The sequence below is a fragment of the Phyllobates terribilis genome, unplaced genomic scaffold (genome assembly GCF_046119375.1).
Source record: "Phyllobates terribilis strain yellow unplaced genomic scaffold, ASM4611937v1 Scaffold_1__5_contigs__length_1240528914, whole genome shotgun sequence".
Lineage (NCBI taxonomy): Eukaryota > Metazoa > Chordata > Amphibia > Anura > Dendrobatidae > Phyllobates > Phyllobates terribilis.
The window spans coordinates 768,860,637-768,881,291 of NW_027362761.1; the positions used below are offsets into that span (position 1 = coordinate 768,860,637).

A 20,655-nucleotide genomic window follows, 5' to 3' on the forward strand; every position below is an offset into this window, starting at 1 on the left:
GAGTAAAACTGGGCACTCAAAAGAATACATGGCAAAATATGTGATTTTTATTACAATTCAACCAGTCCGGAGAACAGCTTATGACATTTCGGTTCACTGTGAACCTCCATCAGATAATTGCTATGTAACACAATTGTACAAATAAAAACAATAATATTATCCAACTTGATTGTACATAAATATTATACAGTTAAACGCACAAAATAATAACAACTGACGGACCAAAAAGTGATCAGCACAGACTGCTGAAAAAATGTGATAGTTTACAAAGTATAACAGTGTGGCAGGATATAGAGCCATACGCTGCAAGGACGAAACAAAAACTGATCAATCTGACACTCAATTTTATGAATACCAACTGTGGACTAAAAGCGAAGGAAAAAGGAAGAACAGAACACGGAGGGAGATAAGAGGCAAATAGGAAATGGAAGAGCGACTGCTAGAGGAGCAATACGAGAAAGGATTTTATAACGATAGTGGTATACTAAATGGGCTATAGATACCAAAACAGTAAGGGGAGTGGCTGTATGGACTGCACAGGAGAAAAGATAATGGAGACCTACCGGAAATAGCGTGGTATGGTGTGTGAGCTATAACACTCACAATGTGCTGTTTAGGGTTCAACTGTATGGAAAAAACAGGAGTGTAAATGAACCTTGTTGTGGCAATATAAGAGTCTGAGCAAATGATCCAAAGCATGTAAGGACTTATCGGACTATGTCAGCAGGAGAAGTATAAATACTAGCACTTGAGTGTTGAGACCATGTCACGTTTTGGGTAGGCAATGATGAAGTGAAGAAGTCCTGGCTATGTGTGTCCCTCTTATACTGTGGCTCTAGAGTACTTCCTGTGTGATGTCACAGGGGGAGGGTAGAGGGTTCGGTCAAAGGAATATCCCCCATTCGTTACCTAGTTGAACAGGGGTTGTGTCCCAGTGTGAACTCGGCGACCAGACTAACGCGTCATCCTAATCCTGCCTCCCGATGATGCTGACGCATTAGTTTGGTCGTGTCATGTGGAGGCAGAGTTATAAGGATACGACTGACGTGTGGGTCAGCGTCACTAGGGGGCCAGGGTTACAATGAAGCAGTGGTCAGTCGCGCCACTAGAAACCAGAGTTACGACGCGGTGGATGCGTCGGTCACTATGCAGGGGCTTGGTCAAAAACTGTGTTCTGTAGCCTATGTTGCTTGTGAGGGGGGGGGTGTCTAATAGTAAAAAACATGGGGGCAGTACACTGTGGAAAAAATAAACGGCAGCAGTGGATAGCAAAATCAAAGAAGGAAGCTATGTTATGGAATGTGGGGACAGAATGCAGTGGTATATAACACAGGAGAGAAGGGAAATATAGACAAGAGGAGAGAAGGAGGGGAGTGTAGTGATACTGTTGCCAAGCATCCTTCTGAGTGCCGAATCTTAGGCCACGTGCACACGTTGAGAATTTGGTGAGTTTTTTACCTCAGTATTTGTAATCCAAAACCAGGAATGGGTGAGAAATACAGAAGTGATGACGTATTTCTATTATACTTTTCTTCTGACTGTTCCACTCCTGGTTTTGGCTTACAAATACTGAGGTAAAAAACTCACAAAATACTTAATGTGTGCATGTGGCCTTACTCTTACTATCAGCTTCGGATTGGAACCCTACTCAAGCACCTTACTATTCATCACTGGAGTGCCGTATTTGATTTTTCTACTGAAGATAACCTAGCGATATGTCATTCCTTGATGTGATGGGGATGATTCTTAAAAACTAGAAATGTCTGACCATCACTAAATTACAAGATATACAACTCAAATGCATCTCAAGAACATCATAAGATCATTTTCTATAGACCCACTAAATTGTAAAGGATTATCATGTCTTACCTGAAGTGTCACCAAGAGAAAAAAGAATGCCACAATGAGGCATGAAACCCAAAACTTGACTCCCCAGATTCTAATCATTGTTTAATGCACATCATGGCCAATGAATCTTTTTCAAAGAGAGGTTTATCTGCCTTTATATACCGCTGACTGCAAATTGTGCGCCATTTAATGGCCTAATATAGATCCTGAAAAACAAAAATGCAAATAATTTACCAGTATGGTTTTCAATGCACATTTTACCCAAAAAGCTGCTTTGATGATATTAACCTTGTCATAATGTAGTGAAATAATTCACATATAATACTAAGCTCCTATGGAAATACAATGTTATTACTAAGATATTTGTAGGCCTACCTTATACATAAAAAACTTCATTTCGACCTGGTATATATTATTAGGGGCAAACCTTTACCTAGGGTATGTGTACATGACCACTTTTTCAGGTGGATTCCACCGTAGAAACCGCCTGAAAAACCTATCAAAAAAACATTCAAAAGAATGAACATATGCATTTCTATATCAAAACGATTTGCTGTGCACAAGTCTTTTAACAACCAAAAAAAGTAACATGTCCATTCTTATCACGTTTTCCATTCACAAGACACTCTAATTTGCAGTACAGATCAATGAGAAAGCTCGGAAGAAGACAAGGCATTTTTTGGAGCGTTTTACAATCAATATTTGCTTATAAAAACACTAGAGGTTACTTCAAGTTTATTCAATGGAGAGATAAAAATTCCTGGTACACTATAGTAAAAAGGACTTCAAACAAAAACCTCCACTGCAGTTTCCTGAAGTGTCTTCTGCTTGAAAAACTCGTCGTGTTTGCCTGAGTTTAAAAGACACCTTGTGCACATACCCAATGTCTGTTTTTACTGTGTGTGTGTGGCCATTTAGTTACCACAAATGTGAGTTTCCTATTGCTGCAATTAAGAGTAGGAATTATTAAAGGGAATCTGTCAGCAGGTTTTTGCTACCTCATCTGAGAGCAGCATGATGTAGGCAAAGAGAAGCTGAATCCAACAATGTATCACTTGGATTATTGGGTGCAGCCGTTCTGACACAATCAGAGATTTTAGATTTAGCAATGCAGTAGAGGTGAGAAAGCTAACCCCGCCCCTACCAGGCTCTCCATATATAATGTCTATAGACAAAACCCAAGACGGAAACAAAATAAACATCGTATTTTTCGGACTATAAGAAAGCCGGCGCCGAGAGGTGGGCGGGACTATGGGCGTGGGGAGCAGTGAATATTCATTCTCTTTAATAGCCGGCACATGTGATCACCCAGGAGAAGCAGGTGTGGCTAACAGTGTGCCCACTATTAAAGAAAATGGAAATTCACTGCTACATTCCCATAGTCATGGGCGTGGGGAGCAGTGAATATTCATTCTCTTTAATAGCCGGCACATGTGATCACCCAGGAGAAGCAGGTGTGGCTAACAGTGTGCCCACTATTAAAGAAAATGGAAATTCACTGCTACATTCCCATAGTCATGGGCGTGGGGAGCAGTGAATATTCATTCTCTTTAATAGCCGGCACATGTGATCACCCAGGAGAAGCAGGTGTGGCTAACAGTGTGCCCACTATTAAAGAAAATGGAAGTTCACTGCTACATTCCCATAGTCATGGGCGTGGGGAGCAGTGAATATTCTGGCAGTTGACCTCAGTGTTTAGGGGCGCATGGCAGTGACATCATGTGCTGCTTACATGCTGAAATCAGCTGCTGGCATCAGAACAGGATGCCACGCTGCGAAGAAACAAAGGGAAGGTGAGTACAATCTTTATTTTTTTTATCTGTGCAGCGTCATGGTGGCAAAGTATACCACTAAGGGAATAGGGTGGCCATGTATTAGTACAGAAAAGGGGGACATTATCCCTATAACAGTGTCAGCAACAGATTCCCTCACCCATAACAGTGTGTTATGACCACACTTTTTGCTTCATTTTTTTTTCTATTTTCCTCTTCTAAAGCCTACGTGAGTCTTATGGTCTGAAAAATACAGTATGCCCTGCTATAAGTAAAAGAGTAAAAGCAATAGTGCATATAAATAACATTGGTTATTAATAAACACCGTTTTTGATTAAAAAAAAGCATAAAAGCCATCCCACCAGTCAAGGTGTACCCAAATTAGTATTAAAATCTTACAATGCGACAAAGTGACGTCTGTGTGAATAAGGGCTGAGCAGGACCGGGTTCCGAACATGGATACACAGCAAATGGGAAGCTGTTTAAATGTAATGTCCACCTCATAGAAATCCATTAAATACAGAAACATGAAACTAAACCAAAAAATATGGACTAGAATATAAGTTGGTATGCATGCAAAATAGGAGCATGGTAAGGTTTTAATACTAGAGGTTAGGACCATCCCGAATTTGGGTATACCTTGACCCTGGTGGGATGGCTTTTATGCTTTTTTTGATCAAAATCAGTGTTTAATAAGTACCCAATGTTATTTATATACAATATTACTTTTACTCATTTACTTACAGCAGGGTATATGTTTATTCAGTTTCTGTCGTCTTTGTCTGTTTGATGGCCAGTGTGAACATGCTCCTATTTACTGCTATTTAGCGGTATTTACCACTGTCAATCGTGACAGCGGTGTTTAAGTGCTTACAAGGGGGTCTTGCGACCCCCTTAGTAACCATCATTCCCCCGCAAAGAGAATTGCGGGTCCCGATGGTTACTGTGATACCCTGAGATCATGTGCAGTACAGGAGTAGTGCAGTGAATGAGATCACTGATCAAAGTGAAAATTACACATGTCCCACAATGGGACTTAGTGAAAAAGTAAAAAAAGTGTAATGAAATATGTAGAAAAGTAAAAAAAACACACAAAAAATTGCACACAAATCACTAAAATCCGTTTCGCCAAGCAAAACGCAGCGTTTGTGATAAAACAAAAATAAATGAAAAAACGTACACACAATTGGTATCGCTGCATCCGGAATGACCCGCTGTATAAAACTGTCACGTTATTTAGTCCGTTTGGAGGGCGCCGTAAAAAAGTAAATAAAAACATGCCAAAAATTATGCTTTTTCATCATACTGACTCACAAAATAGTGAATAAAAAGTGATCAAACAGTTGCATGTAAAAAATATATATGAAATAAAAACGCCAAACCGTCCCGCAAAAAACAAGCCATAATATGGCTCATTCGGCAAAAAAATAAAAAAGTTACAGCTCTCAGAATGCGACAATGCAAAATCAAATTCTTTTTTTGTAAAATACTGGATTTAGTGTGTAAAAATAGCAAAGCATAAAAAAAAAAAAAATCTGGTATCGCTGTAATCTTACTGACCCAAGGAACAAATCGGTCTTTTACCGCACGGTGAACGGTGCAAAAAAATAAAAACAATAACTGAATTTCTGGCTTTTGTTAATTCTGTGTCTGAGAAATCTGAATACAAAAGTGATCAAAAATTACTATGTGTCCCTAAATGGTACGAAAAAAATCTGCAACTTGTCCCGCAAAAAACAAGCCCTCATACAGCTCTATTTGCCAAAAAATAAAAAAGTTATAGCTCTCAGAATATGGCGACGAAAATAACTACTTTTCATAAAAATAAAGCTTTTTTACTGTGTGATAGCAGCAAAACCTAAAAAAAAAACATATAAATCTGGTATCACTGTAATTGCACCGACCCGAAGAATAGATCCACCTTATCACTTATATCGCACAGTGAACTGCACAAAAATAAAAATAAGGACTATTCCGGTAATACTGTCTATTTCTTCATTCTACCTCAAAAAAAATCGGAATAAGACTCGGCTCACGTTTATCCTGCGTTCTCTGCTGAGCGCTTACGTTGGGGTTTCTTTGTAAATACACCAAAACCGCAATTCAGACAAAAAACCCAGATGGAGGCACTCACTTATGAGGCCGATGGAGTCACTTTGGACTGGTCTCTGTTCGGGTGGTGTACCATCATTTTAGGCTTTTTTTTAGAGCACAAGTGTGGACGAACACAGATCTGTGTGCGCCTAAAAAGATGGAGACCACCAGAGCAGACGTCAAATGGACTCCAAAGTGTCTCCATCTGCCTCTTTGGGGTGGGTTGTTCCATCAGGGGTTTCGTCTGAATCGCATTTTTTGTGCGATTTACAAGGAAAATTCAACGTAAATGCTCAGCGTAGACTGGCGATCCAGCCTTATTCTGGAAGCAATCGCAAATTATGTACCCCAAAATGTTACCAATAAAACACATAATTTATCCCACACCAAACCAGCCACCCCTCAGGTTCATCATCTGTCACTGGAACTATAGGGGGTCCCATGTTACTGGTAGAACAAAAACTCTGGAAAAGTGAATTCTGCGCTCCCAAATCCAAATGCCCCACTGTGTCTAAACCACAGTAAGCGCCCACATGTTTGGCATTATTGTAGCAGTGAGAGCACTTAACAATTTATGGGGTGTGTGTCACCAGGGGAAATGTATGGGGGCGCTACAATATATTGGGGCACTACACTATATGGGGCACAATGTATGGGCACTAAACTGAGATATTTGGAATTCTCCACAATAAAGCCTGGCATGGAAGTTACATAATAGTCACTGCAGCAGTAGATGAATTCATTGAGTTGTGTAATTATACAATGGGATCACTTTTCTGCTGTTCTGGCACCTTTGGGGCTCCGCAAATGTCACCCACAAACTTTTCTACCAAAATCTATGCTCCAAAAGCCAAATAGTGCTCCTTCCTTCTCAGCCCTGACATGTGGCCTAACAGTAATTTCTGATAACATATGGGGCATCATCGTGTTCAGGAGAAATAGCATAAGAAATTATGGGGTCCGTTTTCTTCTATTATCCATTGTAAAAATTACAAATTTGGGGTTAAAACTACATTTTTACATTTTCTTGAAAAAGAAACGAAAATTTTCAATATGACCTAATGTTATCAAATTCTGTGTAGTACCTGTGGGTTCAAAATGCTCACTAAACCCCTGGATAAAATCTTTGAGGGTGTAGTTTCCAAAATTTGGTAACTTGTCGAGGTTTTCCACTGTTTAGGCACATCAGGGGCTCTCCAAACTGGACATGACACCTGCAGACCATTCCATCAAAGTCTGCGTTCCAAACGTCACTCCTTCCTTTCCAAACCCTGCCATGTGACCAAACTTCTGTGAAGCACCTGGGGGTTTAAGATGCTCACCAAACATCTAGATAAGTTCTCTGAGGGGTTTAGTTTCCAAAATGGTGCTCCTTCCCTTCCGAACCCTGCCGTGCGCCCAAACAGTGGTTTTTCCCCACATATGGTATATCTGCTTACTCAGAAGGAATTTCACAACAAATGGTATGGGGCAATTTCTCCTGTTACCCTTATGAAAACGCAAAATTCGGGGCTGAAAAACATTTTTGTGGGAAACGTTAAAATTTTATTTTTACGGCTCAATGTTATAAACTTCTGTGAAGCACCTGGGGGTTCACGGTGCTCACCACACATCTAGATAAGTTCCCTGAGGGGTTTTGTTTCAAAAATGGTGCCAGTTGTGGGGGGTTTCCACTGTCTAGGCACATCAGGGGCTCCTCAAATGCGACATGGCGTGTACTAATTTTTCTAGCAAATTTTACATTCAAAAAGTAAAATGGCGCTCCTTCCCTTCCGAACCCTGCAGTGCACCAAAACAGTGGTTTTCCCCCACATATGGGGTATAGACGTGCTCAGGAGTAAATGCACAACAAATTTTGTGGTCCATTTTCTCTCGTTACCCTTGTGAAAATAAAAAAATTGGGTCTGAAGTAAACATTTTGTGAAATAAAGTTAAATGTTCATTTTTTTCCTTCCCTGTTGCTTCAGTTCCTGTGAAGCACACAAAGGGTTAATAAACTTCTTGAATGTGGTTTTGAGCACATTGAGGGGTGTCACTTTTGGGTTTTTACTGTCATATAGACCCCTCAAAGTCAGTTCAAATGTGATGTGGTCCCTAAAAAATGGTTTTGTAAATTTTGTTGGAAAAATTAGAAATCAATAAATAGAATGGTGGCGCTAATGGGTATGCCCTATGCCTGCTGCAAGAAAGGACAACTACCACAGTTGTCTGGGGATTTTTAATATTAAAAATAAGTGTGCTGGTACGTAGGGTATGGATCATTAGGATAGAAAATTACCTGATTGGATGTATAGAGGGTTGGGTAGGTCCGGTCAGGTGTGGGGTATCCAGATTCAGGTAAACTGTAGAGGAACAAGAGTCGGTTTGTGCCTCAATTGCGAGAGATCCTAGTTACCTAGGGGAGGTTCATGTACCTGTAATGGTTGATTGTAGTTGGAAGAATTTGATGTATAGAAGGGAGCGACTTCCAATTGTATAGGGTGAAGGCGGTAACCTGTATTTAGTGACAAAGGAGCAGGGACAAATGATTAGTAGGAATATGGCGGTAATTTAAGGAGCAAAAACTGCTGTGGAGTAGGGATAGAGTATACCTGTGTAAGCAGGGTCACCTATCTTGGTTAATGGCTGGTGCTGTTTGGAGAAAAACCCGTAATAACTGGTTACAAGGTGCTAGACACTGGTGGGTGTAGATGTGGACCCAGGAGTGACTAGAGCAGGCAGGTTCCTTGATGGAATGGAATGGGATGAAAGTCCTGCAGCACAAATAAAGAATCGCTTGTCTGATTTGTAATTGAGCTTTGGAGTAGGGGGTGGCCCTTAAACGCTGTTATTTGAATCTTTGAGTGGGTCAAAAAAGCAGATACTTAATCAGAGGTTTTCCGGCCGGAAAAGACGTGATGTCACGCAGGTCCTTAAACAGCCAGTGTGCACAAGCGCGCAGGTCCTTCACTGCATCGCCAAGTGCCAACACACGGAGTCTGGTGAGAGCGGCGGGTTTCTGGCCTGGACCCTGCCCCTTCCCTCTCTGCACCACGCTACCAGCGTCCAGCTATACAGCGCAGGAAGCAACTTCCCCCGCACGGACCGACAGCCTCATAGGTCCGCCGACACTAGATGTCCACCGTCGATGAGAGGAGTTCAACAGAACCATAAGTCACATTGCTGACCCTCTACAACATGTGCAGCACCCTGGAATAATGTATGTATGCTTTATCTGCACCTCCTTTGATTAAGTATCTGCTTTCTTTGACCCACGCAAGGTTTCAAATAACAGCGTTTAGGGGCCACCCTTTACTCCAAAGCTCAAGTACAAATCAGACAAGCCACTCTTCATTTGTGCTACAGGAATTTCATCCCGCTCAATTCCATCAAGCAACATACCTGCTCTAGTCACTCCTGGGTCCACATCTACACCCACCAGTGTCTAGCACCTTGTAACCAGTAATTGCGGGTTTTTCTCCAAACAGCACCAGCCATTAACCAAGATAGGTGACCCTGCTTACACAGGTATACTCTATCCCTGCTCCATAGCAGTTTTTGCTCCTTAAATTACCGCCATATTCTGACTAATTATTTTTCCCTGCTCCTTTGTCACTAAATACAGGTTACCGCCCTCACCCTACACAATTGGAAGTTCCTCCCTTCTCTACATCAAAATCTTCCAACTACAATCAACCTCTACAGGTACATGAACCTCCCCTAGGTAACTAGGATCTCTCGCAATTGAGGCACAAACCGACTGTTGTTCCTCTACAGTTTACCTGAATCTGGATACCCCACACCTGACCGGACTTAACCAACCCTCTATACATCCAATCAGGTAATTTTCTATGCTAATGATCCATGAAGGTAACCTCTAAAATTTGTCAATAAGCCAATTCCTCTCCTTTTTTCCATGGTGGGGACCCTTGGATGTCATCATCCTCAGACAATCCAGGAAGCTCATATTGCACCTTAACCAGGACTAACCTCCAGTGTCCCTATTGTTATTAACCTCTCTCCTTCCACCGTTTTTAAGCTTCCCAGTCACCTTTTAAAATAATTATTTTAAACTTTTTGTAACTTACGTATTTAATAAATTTGGTTATTTTTTAATATCCTCAAAAATTACAAATCGCTGGTCAAATTTTAACCCTTATAACTTCCTAACAAAAAAAAAATTTGTTTCTAAAATTGTGCTGATGAAAAATAGACATGTGGGAAATGTTATTCATTAACTATTTTGTGTGACATATCTCTCTGATTTAAGGGCATAAAAATTCAAAGTTTGAAAATTTTCTACATTTTCACCAAATTTATGTTTTTTTTTCACAAATAAACACAAGTGATATCGAAGAAATTTTACCACTATCTTGAAGTACAATATGTCACAAAGAAACAATCTCAGAATCAGTGGGATCCATTGAAGTTATTATCTTATAAAGTGACACTGGTCAGAATTGTAAAATTTGGCCTGGTCATTAAGACATAATAGGCTCCGTCCTTAAGGGGTTACTACACGTTAGGAGCATCCCAAATTTGGGTACACCTTGACGCTGGTGGGATGGCTTTTACGCTTTTTTGATCAAAAATGGTGTTTACTAAGTACTCAATGTTATTTATATGCACTATTGCCTTTACTCATTTACTTACAGCAGGGTATATGTTGATTTTGTTTATGTCTTGGGTTTTGTCTGTTTGATGGCCAGTGTGAACATGCTCCTATTTTGCATGCATACCAACTTATACTCCAGTTCATTTCTTTTCAGTTTAATGTCTATAGACATAAGGGAGCGGTGTCAGAAGGGGCATAGTCGGACTATAGCCAACCTGCCTGATAGTCACAGCAATGTTAATTACAAGTTGATTAATCCTTCAGTCTAAGTAAAAAACACCAATCAGCCGGACATGTGACACATTGTTGAGTTCAGTGTTTTAATTCCTAACTCACGCTATCCTGAGTTTACATGGCAAAAACCTGCTGACATATTCCCTTTAAACAACTGACTTCTCTAAATATTTTATGTGAACAGGAGTTTTGCTTTATAATTCCAAAAGGTTATTCTTAATGTATAATATATATACAGGCAAATGTTCTTTAGCCTATGTATTACTAAATGGCATATTGAAGTGTGGCAGGCAATATGCATATATAGCTCTTTTGTCCTTTAAATGGAATCCATCAGCAAGTTTTTGTCATGTAATCTGTGAGGACAGCATGTGGTAAGGGTTAAAACACAGATTTCAATGATGTGTCACATGTTAGGCTGTATGCTGTTTACTTACACTGAAGGTTTTATCACCTGGTGTTTATCATTGTCTGGACTACAGCAGTTACAGTAGCACATGATGGCTATACTGACTCCGCCCCCTACTGTGATAAGCAGCTCACTGGCAATAGCCTAAGTAAATACAAATCCTGGTGTTGGTGGGGGCAGCTTTCTCAGCTCTTCTGCATTCTACATCTAAGAACTCTCATTGTGTCAAAACAGCTGCACCTAGTAAACTAAGTGATACCTCGTTGGATTCAGGGTCTCTTTGCCTACATCATGCTGCTCTCAGATGAGGTAGCAAAAACCTGCTGACAGATTCCCTTTAATAATTCCTACTCTGTCTGGACTACAGCAGATACAGTAGCACATGATGGCTATACTGACTCCGCCCCCTACTGTGATAAGCAGCTCACTGGCAATAGCCTAAGTAAATACAAATCCTGGTGTTGGTGGGGGCAGCTTTCTCAGCTCTTCTGCATTCTACATCTAAGAACTCTCATTGTGTCAAAACAGCTGCACCTAGTAAACTAAGTGATACTGACGCGCCCCCTGGGCCAGTGCTGTTAGGGATACCCGGAGCCGGATCAGATGGGGGTTGTAGTCTCCGAGTGGCTGTGACCCGGTCCGTGCCCAGGGTGTCAAGCTCAGTGTGTGGCAGTCCTTATGATGTTACTAGATGTTCTTTTGTGTCGACTACGCCACCCGTTGATTTGCGGTCAATACGGCCGCCGCTGCAGCAGGGTCCACTGAGGCTGATGATGTGAGTGCAGCTTAGGTAGTATAACCCCCAACGGGAGGGGTATAGCCTCAGGGGGTCAGCCGTGGAGGATGGTGGTTGTGAAGGTGCAGCAAGGAGACTCAGAGGCATAAAATGCAGTTCCAGGGTTTTACTTACTGGTGTTGCTCGGGTCACTGTGTACAGCAGTGACCACCCAAGCCGTGCTGGGTCCACCAGGTCCTGGACTCGGTCAACTCCCAGGCAACTCCGGAGTGTGGTCCTGAGCTCCTTTCTGTCTCTCCCTTCTTCTGGCCGTTCCCACCAGGGATCCACCTAAGTCCGGCTCCCTCGGGCCTCTTGTTGGTCAAGCCTCCTCTGGGCTCCCTGACCCTATTCTTGGTCTGCCTTCCGGGTGGATTTAGTGGGTGATCGTGGCAGATCCTGCCCACGACCTCCGGTTCCTGGCTAAGGTGTGCTGTAGCCTCTGCCAGCTTGGGATCCGGTACCCTGTTGCCGACCCTTCACCCTATTAGCTCTCTTATGGGCTCTTGGGGTCCCCTCTGCGCCTCTGGGTCTCTCTCTCTTCTCCTCTGCTCTGCTTCTCAGGCTCTCAGACAGACTGTCTGACTGACTGACTGTGGCTGACTGACAACTGACTGACCCTGATCTAAGATGGTTCCCACCTTATATACTCCCTCTATGTGTGAGCTCAGGTGACCAGCACCCAATGAGCTCCTAGCTTTACCCAGGCTGCTCCCCCTATCTGCCCCTACACTACTGGGATGTTCCACCCCCCTCCCACTCCAGCCAGGAACAGACACTGTCGTACCTGCACATTTCTCTAGTGGGAGTACCATCGGTCTGTTCCCCGGAAATGGGATGTGTGTAGTGCATGCAGCCTACTAGCTCAGTTCCACACTCCATCCTTACCCGGGAGTGGAATATCACACCTCTGGGTTGAGGTGCAATACCCCTGTAGCAGCCGAATCCTCAGGGTGCTACATTCCCCCCTGGTAAATCACAGCACGTCCTCGGGCTGTAAAATATAAACATCCAAAACATACAATTTTTTTCATAAACATATAAAACAATATATATATTATCAGCTATCAAACTTTTCATATAAAACTTTTCATTGGAAACATTCTTATTCCTCCGGCCACGGTGCAACTTGTGACCGGGAAAAGTGTGACAGTCTCCTTTGGAATAAAACAGTTCCCTATAAAACCGGTAGGGGGCGCTTTAGGAAGCGCAACTATATACAAGGGGATATGGCCGCTCTCAGTCCTCGGCCAGGTATTAGGAACTAGGGACACACGGACATCAGTTCAATTGGCTGGTCCCAACGGGGACTATATTTTAACTAGAACAGTTCTTATACCCTGACGGGTAACTATGTACAGTCTCTCTCTACCGTACTTCAACGATGGCGTCCTCCTGCTCTTTCTTGTTGGTTGGTTTCAGTTTCAGACCCGTCCGGGTCCTCTTGCTCCTCCTCACACCGCAGCTCCTCCTCTGTCAGGCGATGCACATGGAGGGCGTAGGGTCCTTTGGCACACTTGTGCCGGGTGAATGTGACCTCGTCCCCTACATACAGGTCACGACCTCTGTGTCCCTCCGGCAGATGGCTTTCTACATCTCTGCGGGTTACAAAGACGTCGCCGGGGGTCTGATGGTCTCTAATGAAGCCCCATCCGTGCTGCATGTTGAATTTTATCACAGTCCCGGTGGAAGGGGGACCATGTGCTGCACGGGGATTCCTCCTGGTCCGGCTCTTCTGCTCCGCGCTCCTTATCTGCGCTTGCTATTCCCGGACCCGCCTCTCTCTCCGCTCCCTCTCGAAGACCTCGAGCTGCTGCCGGCAGCACTCTGCACGCTCTGCTGCGGCCGCCCGAGTCTCCTGAGTGAACCCCATGAGGTCTTCTCCGGTGGGGTCCCACTCGAACTGTGCCTCCTCCAGCGGGGGCGAGGTCCTCTTTACAGGCTTCTGAGCCGGAATCAGGGGCTCGCACATGGGCCTTGCTCTCTGGAGTTCCAGCTGAATGTACTCCTGGGGCCATATGAAGGGCTGCCCATCCGGGCACGTATGCTGGGCAAATAGATTTTCACCCAGGTGCGGCACTCTAGATGTTGAGGGCGCGTTGATGGTAGTGGCGCCCGGGTCGATCAGGCCTTGCGACCAGGCTTGGGGCACCCTAAAGGCAAAGGGCACCGTAAGAACGGCGGCGCCCGTGGTTACTCGGCCCTGCGGCCAGGCCGGTGGCTCCGCGGAGGTAGGGGGCGCTGTTGGTATTGCGGCGCCCGGAGGTACTAGGCCTTGCGACCAGGCCGGTGGTATCTCCTGCTTGGCCACGCTCGAGGTCGAGGCGTGTGACGTCACAGGGGTCGCGGCCGCGGTTTCCGGTTGAGGCCTAGTCGGCGGCGGTGACGATGCAGCGACGGGCACGGCAGGGGGAATTTCGGGCTCTGCGACGGGGAGCTGGGGCAGGCACGCGGTTTCCCGGCTCGGGGTAGAGACGTCCCCTTTACCTGCCTCCGTCCGTTCAGCTCCCTTCTCGGCGCCGTCTCCGGCCTTCAGTCCTCCTGCACCATCCTCAGAGGCGGTCTGTCTCCTCGTCTCGGGTGGCGTGCTCCGCTGTCGGGTTTCGGTCTGCTGGGCCATCTCTCGGCTCCACTCCGCCAACGTCTCTCGCTGCACCTGGGCCATCCTCCGTGCGAGGCCCTCCAGCGCAGTCTGTGCACACTCCCGGTCTCGGGGGAGCTGTGCTAGGATCTCTAGCAGGCCTTCTGGAGTGGCGACCTGCAACAGGCTCCTGACCACTGGGTCGGTGCTGCCTGACTCTCCCTCCATCTCCGGGTAGGCTCTCTCTGGACTCTCTTCCAGACGTCTTGTCTCCGGGTGCGCTCTCTCCAGACTGCTCCAGGCGACATCCATCTTTGTTCTCTTCTTCTGTCTCCGCCCACATTGAGGGTGGTCCCGGGGCAACTTCAGTTCCAGGGGCAGTTCTCTTACGCTGATGGACACTTCCAGCATCACAGTCTCTGTTGGTGGGCGCGGTTTCCGCTTTTGGCGCCATTCTTCGACCTGGCCCACGATGGGAGGTGGCCTCTTGCCACCCTCTGGCACGCCCATAATGGCGTCCGCTCTTCCAAGGCGGGAAATCTTTGGAAATGGCGGGAATCGCTTCCCAGTGGCGGGAAACGACCTGTGATGGGGTCCGTTGGCGGGGACCCTCCGGAACCGGCGGGAGACTTCTTTTTAAGGTAACAATGAACTTTTCTTCAGGCACGCAGTACCCGGTTGTTGCGGGCACGTTATCCTGCCGACTACGCCAAAGTTGACGCGCCCCCTGGGCCAGTGCTGTTAGGGATACCCGGAGCCGGATCAGATGGGGGTTGTAGTCTCCGAGTGGCTGTGACCCGGTCCGTGCCCAGGGTGTCAAGCTCAGTGTGTGGCAGTCCTTATGATGTTACTAGATGTTCTTTTGTGTCGACTACGCCACCCGTTGATTTGCGGTCAATACGGCCGCCGCTGCAGCAGGGTCCACTGAGGCTGATGATGTGAGTGCAGCTTAGGTAGTATAACCCCCAACGGGAGGGGTATAGCCTCAGGGGGTCAGCCGTGGAGGATGGTGGTTGTGAAGGTGCAGCAAGGAGACTCAGAGGCATAAAATGCAGTTCCAGGGTTTTACTTACTGGTGTTGCTCGGGTCACTGTGTACAGCAGTGACCACCCAAGCCGTGCTGCGTCCACCAGGTCCTGGACTCGGTCAACTCCCAGGCAACTCCGGAGTGTGGTCCTGAGCTCCTTTCTGTCTCTCCCTTCTTCTGGCCGTTCCCACCAGGGATCCACCTAAGTCCGGCTCCCTCGGGCCTCTTGTTGGTCAAGCCTCCTCTGGGCTCCCTGACCCTATTCTTGGTCTGCCTTCCGGGTGGATTTAGTGGGTGATCGTGGCAGATCCTGCCCACGACCTCCGGTTCCTGGCTAAGGTGTGCTGTAGCCTCTGCCAGCTTGGGATCCGGTACCCTGTTGCCGACCCTTCACCCTATTAGCTCTCTTATGGGCTCTTGGGGTCCCCTCTGCGCCTCTGGGTCTCTCTCTCTTCTCCTCTGCTCTGCTTCTCAGGCTCTCAGACAGACTGTCTGACTGACTGACTGTGGCTGACTGACAACTGACTGACCCTGATCTAAGATGGTTCCCACCTTATATACTCCCTCTATGTGTGAGCTCAGGTGACCAGCACCCAATGAGCTCCTAGCTTTACCCAGGCTGCTCCCCCTATCTGCCCCTACACTACTGGGATGTTCCACCCCCCTCCCACTCCAGCCAGGAACAGACACTGTCGTACCTGCACATTTCTCTAGTGGGAGTACCATCGGTCTGTTCCCCGGAAATGGGATGTGTGTAGTGCATGCAGCCTACTAGCTCAGTTCCACACTCCATCCTTACCCGGGAGTGGAATATCACACCTCTGGGTTGAGGTGCAATACCCCTGTAGCAGCCGAATCCTCAGGGTGCTACAATACCTCGTTGGATTCAGGGTCTCTTTGCCTACATCATGCTGCTCTCAGATGAGGTAGCAAAAACCTGCTGACAGATTCCCTTTAATAATTCCTACTCCACCGACTGCATCACAGTTATCTACAATTCTGCCTACTGAAGAGGGATATTCACTGTATTTATAGTGAATCAAATTTGCAATCTTTTTGTGATTCAATTCATTCAAATCCAGCAAAATGGCAGCCATCTGCTAGTTTTCTGGATTCTTTCTAGTGCCTTTATTTCCCTTCCTATATTTACTAAGACCTTGTTCAGATATCATTGAATTTTCTTGTCTCAAAAAAACTGTCCAATTTTAATCAGTATTTTGGAATAGATTTTCACCAATGCTTGGTGAAATGTGTCAGTTCTTTCCATCAGTGATTTTCTCATATGCTAAAAAAAGTGTGACAGGCCTCAGCGGGAAGTCTGCGCCACCCAGATGCAGGTCACTGCCTGGCAAGATCTGGATCCCCTGTAGGAGAACTCCAAGTTCTGCCTTCACTGGTCAGGACCAGGATCCGCACCCTGCGCTGGTCAAGCCTCAAAAACCCGGTGTGACTGTCAAGATCCGATGCCTAGTCCTCTCTGCCCAGAGCCTAAGATACTCCCACCGACGGTTAAGCCGAGAAGACCCGCGAGGAGAACCGTGACAGGAGAGACACGCATGTGATTGCGGAGGAACAGCGTGAGTGAACAGCGCCATCACTTCCAGGTATCACCTACGGTAACGGCTGGGACAAGGATTTCAGGTTGGGATGGGGTTGGCTGGTGTGTGGGAGGTTCAACTGGCTTTGATAGACTATGTAAGAAAGAGACTTGCGGCCTAAAGTGACCACCACTAGGGCCAGATAGGGAGAGATAACTTACGTGGTGACTCCTACGACAGGGCGCACCACCTTTGTGAAAAGAACATTACCGTTAATTAGTGAAAGACTTTCTTTGCTACTTCAAGCTTAGTGTTATTAGTTCTACTGTTCATTTGCCTCGTTACTAACACTAATTGTTTAAAGTCATTGCTGTATATAAATTGGGTTATATCAATCCTTTAGGCTATGTGCCCACGATGCAGATTGCAAGCAGAAATTTCCTGAGCATTTTTTCCTTTCCCTGGCAGAAAAAAAGCATGCAGATTTACATGCGTTTTTTCTGCCAGGGAGAAGTGTTTTCTAAGCGTTTTTACATGCATTTATGCATGTGTTTTTTCAAGCACTTTTCCAAGCAATTTTGAGCATCACTTGGAAAAGGGCTTGACGAGTTGGTCACACAATATAAATCCATGCAACTGGCATGAATTTATATTGATTGTGTGACCAGAGAGTTCTGCTTGCAAATGCTGCATCCTTACTAAAAAAAAAGAAATAAAAAGTTAAAAATAAAAAAAACCTTATATTCACCTCTCCGGCGGCCCCCGGGCTCCTCCCGGCGATGATCCTCTCTCCTCTCCATCACCTGACCACTGACGTCAGCAGTCGCGTGACCATCAGCTGACTAAATGACGTCACCGCAGGTCCTGCCAGTACACCGCGTGACGCCCAGGAGAGAGGATCGTCACCGGGAGGAGACCGGGGGCAGCCGGAGAGGTTAGTATGAATAATTTTTTTTTATTTTTTACTTTATTCTTTTTTAAACTTGCAGGTACGATGGTACCCGGGTGGATGAGAGTCTCCTCTTCTCCCAACCCAGGTACCATCCGCGCATTGAACCGCATAGTATCCGCATGTATACAGGTATACACGTGGATGTTATGCAGTTCAATGCAAGTCAATGGGCGTGATTTCGTGCCCAAATTGGTTGTGCTGTGGATTTTTCCGCAATGATAATATCCAGAGGAAATTTCCGCAGCATGTGCAAAGCACATGCGGATTATCATTTAGAAACATGGCAGACATCTTAACAGGCGATTTTAATGCATTTCCGCGGTGGAAATGCCGCCGCAGAAACGCATTAAATCTGCATCGTGGGCACACAGCCTTACTGTTTCTGACTCGTGATCTATGTGCATTGCATCCCGACACCTGTATTACATATGCACAGACCCACAGACTACATGTGTGATTTTGATCCACAGCTTGAATCAAAAACTCACGTTTCTTTTTTGCAGCCCACTTGATTCATTAAAAACATGTACAAATAGACTATAGAGGGTACATAAATGCTCTGTGAAAATACATATACAACACGTACTGTACATGAAAAATAGATATCTGAATGAGGCCTTATGGATATTACTGCTGTGCTACACTAACAAATTCTATTTCATAGGAAATTTGTGCCAGGAAAAGAGACAGGAGGCATGATGAATATGTTGCATAGCCTGAGCATGTTCTTCTCAATGAGATGCCACCAGAAAAGTGACATAATAGCCTTGATAATTACATCCCGACATGATTTACCAAAATTCGCTTTTATCAGAAATATAATAGGTGAACTCACGTTCTTAACTATTACGTGGTCCTAAACCTTGCAATCGCAGATCTCTGTAACATGGACACATTGAGACATCTTTTGGAAGCTCTACCTCGTGATGTAAACATGAAGCAATATACATGTCTAACATCCGAATATCACACATCAATAATACGTCACAATCGCCGCAGCAGAACTGGAGTGACAGTAAATACAGAGAGTGAAGGGGATGACAAGAGCAGGCATGCTTCCATTACTAACCAGCCTTCTTCTCACAGCCTCTACTTCCTCCATGGCTCAGCTCAGCCAGCTGTAAACTCTGGCAGAAGACTTCTCTCCCAGGCTGGAGACTAGTATGTTCATGCCCTGAGCCCCATTCACTCACAGGAATCCAGCTCACAGCTTGCTAGATGAAGTCACAGCATCTGGGAATACAATGACAGCAGGCTGAGAGAGAACCTGGCCTGGATTCTTTCTGGCTATAGCTACAGCTCTTCAGTTTTTCCTATTAATGGCTGCCTCCTATTACAGTGGATCATACCCAGAGTTTTCAGTTTACTTCTTGTACTCTGGAAAGCTATAAGTAGGAGCTTTGAAAGACAGAAACTGAGAAAAGCAGAACTCCTGGCATTTCTGATGAGGACAAAAGGGACTTATAAGCGTATCTTTTGCACAATAACGCTTATAATTATTATTTGACAGCTTTGATTAACTTATTTCAGTTCACAAACTTGTTTGCACTAAGTAGCCATAAATCAGTGTGAGGCTATGTTCATATAACTGTATTTTCTGGCCGAGTGCATAGGGTGAATAGGGCTCTTTAGATGTCCACATTAAAAAGAAAATCGCAGTGTGCACTATTCTCTTTTGTATATTACATGACTTACTTCTTTAAGTCAAAGAGTGCAGAAAAAAAATGGATACCATACAGATCAACCATATAGCATCTTGTTTCTACAGAAACATTGCCATTAATAACAAAGGAAACTATTTGGCCTTGTACATTTTATTCAATGCTAATTACAGATGAGCCGATCTTTTGAAATTCAAATTTGCCAACTTGCCAAAATATTAAATTTGCAGCAAATGAATTCATCTCAATCTGAATACTGGAAAGCTTGCAATTGCTTGAAAAAAACACACCATTGAGAAGAGAGCGATAAAACCTAGCTGATCATAAGAGCTTACATTTTACAGGCGAGAGAGGGAGGACCCCACTGACCACAAGAGCTTACACTCTACAGGTGAGAAAGAGGACCCCACTGATCACAAGAGCTTACACTCTACAGAAGAGTGAGTGAGGACCCTGCTGATCATAAGAGCTTTCACTTTATATGAGACAGAAAGAGAGAACCCTGCTGACAATAAGAGCCTACACTCTACAGGAGTAAGAAAGAGAGGACCACGTTAACCATAAGAGCGTACACGCTACAGCAGAGAGAGACTTATCCAGTGACTCGAGATGGAAACTGTCTCTGCCATACAAAGTTTGCTCCACTGGGAACCAGTGATCTCAGATGGCCCAGGCAACCCTATACATGGTATGATAATCCGTGACATGTCATAGCTGCAGGGCAGCGCAAAATGACATTAGCCTGTTCTCTGATGCTTCAGCAGTGTGGGAAATAGTGCCAGGCATGTTTTTTTTGTGAACCGCAGATTGAATATCAAAATGGTTGAATTTGTGTGAACCTGCGAATTTCAGGAAATCTCTACTGCTGGTGTATAGAAACGGATGCCATACAGATTCCATACGAATGACACACAGATGAAAAAATGTCTGTTTTTTTTTAGATAAAAATTAGATGTTTTTTCTTAAACGCTTGTGTGAACTTAACTTTATGCTGCATTAACACATCTGTGTGAAATGTGCATGTGCTGCCCAATATTTTTTGCAACACACAGATCCATTGAGTAGAATGAATGCATACAGACATTTCTTAAATCACGGATGTGGGGTCGAGATTTAGCAAGGCTTTACAAATATCCCTTTAATTGCTACCCCTTGGATGGACCTGGCTGG

The 20,655-nt window shown here is 44.9% G+C and overlaps 1 protein-coding gene across 2 annotated transcripts in view; it reads right to left on the minus strand.

Moving 5' to 3' along the window:
* The window catches only part of FUT10 (fucosyltransferase 10), a 57,212-nt gene extending 38,053 nt beyond the window's left edge, over positions 1 to 19,159 (minus strand). The window contains exons 1-2 of one of the 2 annotated variants that reach the window (XM_073636965.1): positions 18,894 to 19,159; positions 1,870 to 2,054 (exon numbers count right to left, since the gene is read on the minus strand). In XM_073636965.1, coding sequence (XP_073493066.1) covers positions 1,870 to 1,947 — 78 coding nt within the window. In that variant the 5' untranslated portion in view covers positions 1,948 to 2,054; positions 18,894 to 19,159. Of the gene's footprint in view, positions 1 to 1,869; positions 2,055 to 18,659; positions 18,813 to 18,893 lie in introns of those variants that run through there. The other variant, XM_073636966.1, reaches the window with a different exon arrangement.
* Between the last annotated feature and the right edge of the window lie 1,496 nt (positions 19,160 to 20,655).